General features: G+C 41.2%; 1 protein-coding gene across 1 annotated transcript in view; it reads left to right on the top strand.

Annotated features, from left to right (window-relative positions):
* The first annotated feature begins 356 nt into the window (after positions 1 to 356).
* LOC114667909 (transmembrane 6 superfamily member 1-like) overlaps positions 357 to 4,260 on the top strand; it is an 86,449-nt gene continuing 82,545 nt past the window's right edge. The window contains exon 1 of the mRNA XM_028823428.2: positions 357 to 726. Coding sequence (XP_028679261.1) covers positions 635 to 726 — 92 coding nt within the window. The 5' untranslated portion in view covers positions 357 to 634. The remainder of the gene's footprint in view (positions 727 to 4,260) is intronic.

The following is a 4,260-nucleotide window of genomic DNA, read 5'->3' on the forward strand; positions in this document are numbered from 1 at the left end:
GGTGCCAATTTAGATTAACCCATAAGCTAACAAGTGTTTTTTTTTGGGGGGGGGGGGTACTAGAGAAAAGAGGAGCACCCCAAGACCCAGCCAGACACGGGGAGACGTGCAAGTTGGTGTCTCGCAGCAGCGTTAATCACTGCGCCGCTGTAACGCAGTCATGTTTTCCGCTCTCACTGCGCCGCCCTAACTTATTCACGTCTTTCCCAAACTTGGTTAAAGTCACTGTTTCAGAATCCATTACTTTACCTGAAATCGAAATTCTTCTGCCGTTGTCTCCAAGTCGTTGTGGAAGGTCAGCTTGTGCCGGCGAGTCCGGTTGCCCAAACACGCCCATTAACCCCACCCACACACTTCCTTACCTCACTCTCCGTTTCTTCTTGCTCGTGTCACAAGGGAGAAACGCTCCGGGGCACGTGGGCACATTGTAATGTAAAGCCGCCTGTTATTATCTTGAGTCAAGTGTCAGTTTGCACGTGCCCTCCCGCCCCGTCGTTGGCTCCCCAAAGCGCGCGCGCGCACACACACATACCATAAGGAGACCACCGCCACTTCGCGGCTGCCAGGCTGCAATAATGGATGTGTAACAAAAGAAGTAGCACTGTCGCCGTACAGAAGAACCGAAAGGTCCACAATGACAGCTTCAGCAGGCACGGGGGTTTTTGTGCTCTCCCTCCTGTCAGTCCCGCTTACCTATTTGTTTAACTTACTGTTCCACGCTAACAGGTGAGTGAGTTTTCTCTGTCCCGTCATTTTTCTTTTGCAAACTAAAACTGAGAATGTTGGCAGACGTCTGGTAACGAGGAAGTTGGAAGGTCCGCTCGGTCTCCCTGTTGCAATGCAGCCTGCGGCTCTGCGCCACAGGATGGATCGCCGAGCTGAAAGAGCGCGACATTCGCGGGTCTGAAAATTAAGGAAGGGTTCGCGGCTCAAGCTGCAAAGTGAGTTAAAGAAACGGGGAAACAACGGGGAAAAAAGCTGCTACTGAGAAAAAGCCGAGCGGGTACACGTGCAGTGGCTGCTTTCACCCCAAAACTGTAGTTGTTTTATATAGCGCTCTTCGTATTATTACACTCGGAGAATGCAAAGTATCCTATCAGTAATTGTTTCAAAAATAGAACTAAGCATGACAAGAACCAAAATTGCAGACAAACAGCGCTGCCCTCCAGTTTTATCCTGGCACAAACTGGCAGCAATCAGATCGTGAGGTCTGCGCATTAAAGTTACTTATTTCCTAACACGGGTGAACAAACAGCCGATCCATGCCGCTTGTTATTCCGTTCAATTCACTTTAGTTAAGTGTCTGAGGTGCAATGTCGCCATGCCGTGAGTAAGGGAATAACGGATGGTGCGGACCAAATACCCATCGCCTCGCCCTAATTTTTTAGCCATCCCTCGCTAAAAGCTGCTTTTTGGAACAAGGACATCCATTTTAAAGCCAAACTATGCAACTCCGCACTATGCGGTGATGGGCGTGGTTTGGATACCGGGCGGGGTTTGCACGTTCGGGGTAACGGTGCGCAAAGACAAAAAATCAGTATGGAATAAATGGTCCGTCCGGTACCTCCATGTAAATTAGTGACACCGCAGGGAAATCAACCAAAGGAAATGTTCTAATAAAACACAACCTATCTTACCGTACAATAACATAAAATCAAGTACACTAACTTACAGTATATAATATTATGAACACATACGTGTAGTGTAAACTAAACAGGCAATTTAATGCAATGAACAACTTCAATAATATTTCATTTGAAACTAAACACACTGGATCACATAAAGTAAACAAGCTGTACAGATACAGTTGTACGGGTGGTTTAATGCCTCTGTGCAGGTCAGCCTTTACTGCTCTGTTGTGGTGTTCCTGTGTTAACTTTTTTTTCTTCATCTAGTATGTGTTCTGGTAGGGCATGCAAGCTGTCAGTTATCTTCACCTATAAAAGTATTTGTGTTAGGTGTCTGCATGCATGTGTATGCATGTGTATGCACATATTGAAATAAATGATGTATCTGATAAGCTGCTCATGCAGAAATATTACAAATCAGCAGGCCTGCTCCCACAAATAAATGAAGTAGACTGCAAAAATCCTAGTTAAATTAAACAATTTCAGTAACAGTTATCATTGATAGCCCAGAGGGGGCTGGACGGTCTCATGGTCTGGAACCCCTACAGAGTTTATTTTTTTCTCTCCCACCGTCTGGAGTTTTTTTGTTTTTTCTGACCCCCCCGGCCATCGGATCTTACTCTTACTCTATGTTAATTTAATGTTGTCTTATTTTAATTCTTACTTTGTCTTAGATAGATAGATAGATAGATAGATAGATAGATAGATAGATAGATAGATAGATAGATAGATAGATACTTTATTAATCCCAATGGGAAATTCACATTCTTCAGCAGCAGCATACTGATACAATAAATAATATTAAATTAAAGAATGATAATAATACAGGTGAAAAAAACAGACAATAACTATGTATAATGTTAAATATTAACGTTTACCCCCCCTGGTGGAATTAAAGAGTCGCATAGTTTGGGGGAGGAACGATCTCCTCAATCTGTCTTATTTATTTATTTATTATTTATTTTTCTTCATCATGTAAAGCACTTTGAGCTACATTTTTTGTATAAAAATGTGCTATATAAATAAATGTTGTTGTTGTATTGGACAAATGTCATTTGGCTTTTCAAGTATATGAAAACAAGTGTTGGACCAAAAACAATAAACATGGTGCCTGTAACAAGACAAACACAATGCAACTTGTTTGAAAATGATAGGTAATTTATGTCGGGGGGTCATCATTGTACATACAGTAGGTCTCTGTGTTCAGGGTGGATATCTTGGAAACCAAAGTTTTAAATTTCTGATATTTTGCTAGGATGTAGTCATCCAGGAGCTCTGCACAATCCCAAAAAAGTAACAGTATGTATATATATTATACTAGCTGGACCCCGTGGCTTCGCCCACATAGTAATGTAACAGGACAAACTTTAAAAATCAGTAGATGTTGGCACTATATCTGATCGTGTTCAGTTCTGACGGGAAAGCGTTCCCTCCGTGGGGACAAAAGCACGTGGCCGTGATATCTCTGGCAATCAGCAGCTACCCTCTAAAACGCATGGAGCTCTGATCTCTCTCTGAAAAACGTCAAACGTTACTCCTTAACAATCTGTAGCTGATAATGTCTGTTGATCAAACAGGTATCGCTAGCTAAGCGGAGGCAATGTACACTGGAGTTCCCTGTGTTTATATACACACTAGGACAAGTAACAACATTGGTAAATCTTTAAGTGAGAAATCTTAAATGTAAAAAATTAATAGACCCCTTCAGGCTAAGGTTCATTTAACAAGAGAGAAGAATAATGTATGGTCAAGATCTTTGGATTAGGTAACTGCCCAACATAGTCTTTTGAAGTTTCTAATGAGTTTTTCCATACAATGTGGATCTGTAGTCAGGTTGACTGTGTCTGTCTGAGAGATGCAAACAATTCTCATATCTGGCCATAAGACCCATGTCTCTATTCAAACCATGTTGTAATGTATTACATTTTAGCTTCAGTTTGACTTCCCATTCTTTTCTCTCTTGCTGCGTTCTGAAGTTGCCCATAAGCACTGGGACTTTAAAGTCCCTCTCACAGTGTCCATGGCTGTTGAAGTGAGCCGCTACAGGAACATCTGTGTTGCCACATTTAATGTGGAACCAGTGTAAATTCATTCTCTGGCGGAGTGTTTGTCCAGTTTCTCCCACATAGAGAGCAATGTCAGGACATTTCATGCAGAGAATTAGGTAGACCACATTAGATGATCTGCAGGAAAATGATCCCTTTATGTGATGTTCTAGTCGGCAGTGTGGTATAACTGTACGGTCTGTATTATAAATGTGAGCACACGTTTGACATCTTTTCTGTAGGCAGGGAGATGTGCCATTTTCTGTTGGTTCACTTAGGGAGCTTCGGACAATGAGTTGCTGCAGGTTTGGTGGTTGTCTGTAATTATCTTGTGAAAAGCGGACAGACATAAAGCCGGACAGACATTTTTAAAAACCGTTTCTCAGTGAGCACCAATGGGCCAAGGGTAACCTACATTCCAAATTTCAAGTCCTAAGTCCTCATGGTTTCGGGAGATTTTGTGATGATTATTTATATATATATATATATATATATATATACATATATATACATATATATACATATATATATATATATATATATATATACATATATATATATATATATATATATATACATATATATAT

The sequence above is a fragment of the Erpetoichthys calabaricus genome, chromosome 17 (genome assembly GCF_900747795.2).
Source record: "Erpetoichthys calabaricus chromosome 17, fErpCal1.3, whole genome shotgun sequence".
Taxonomy (NCBI): domain Eukaryota; kingdom Metazoa; phylum Chordata; class Cladistia; order Polypteriformes; family Polypteridae; genus Erpetoichthys; species Erpetoichthys calabaricus.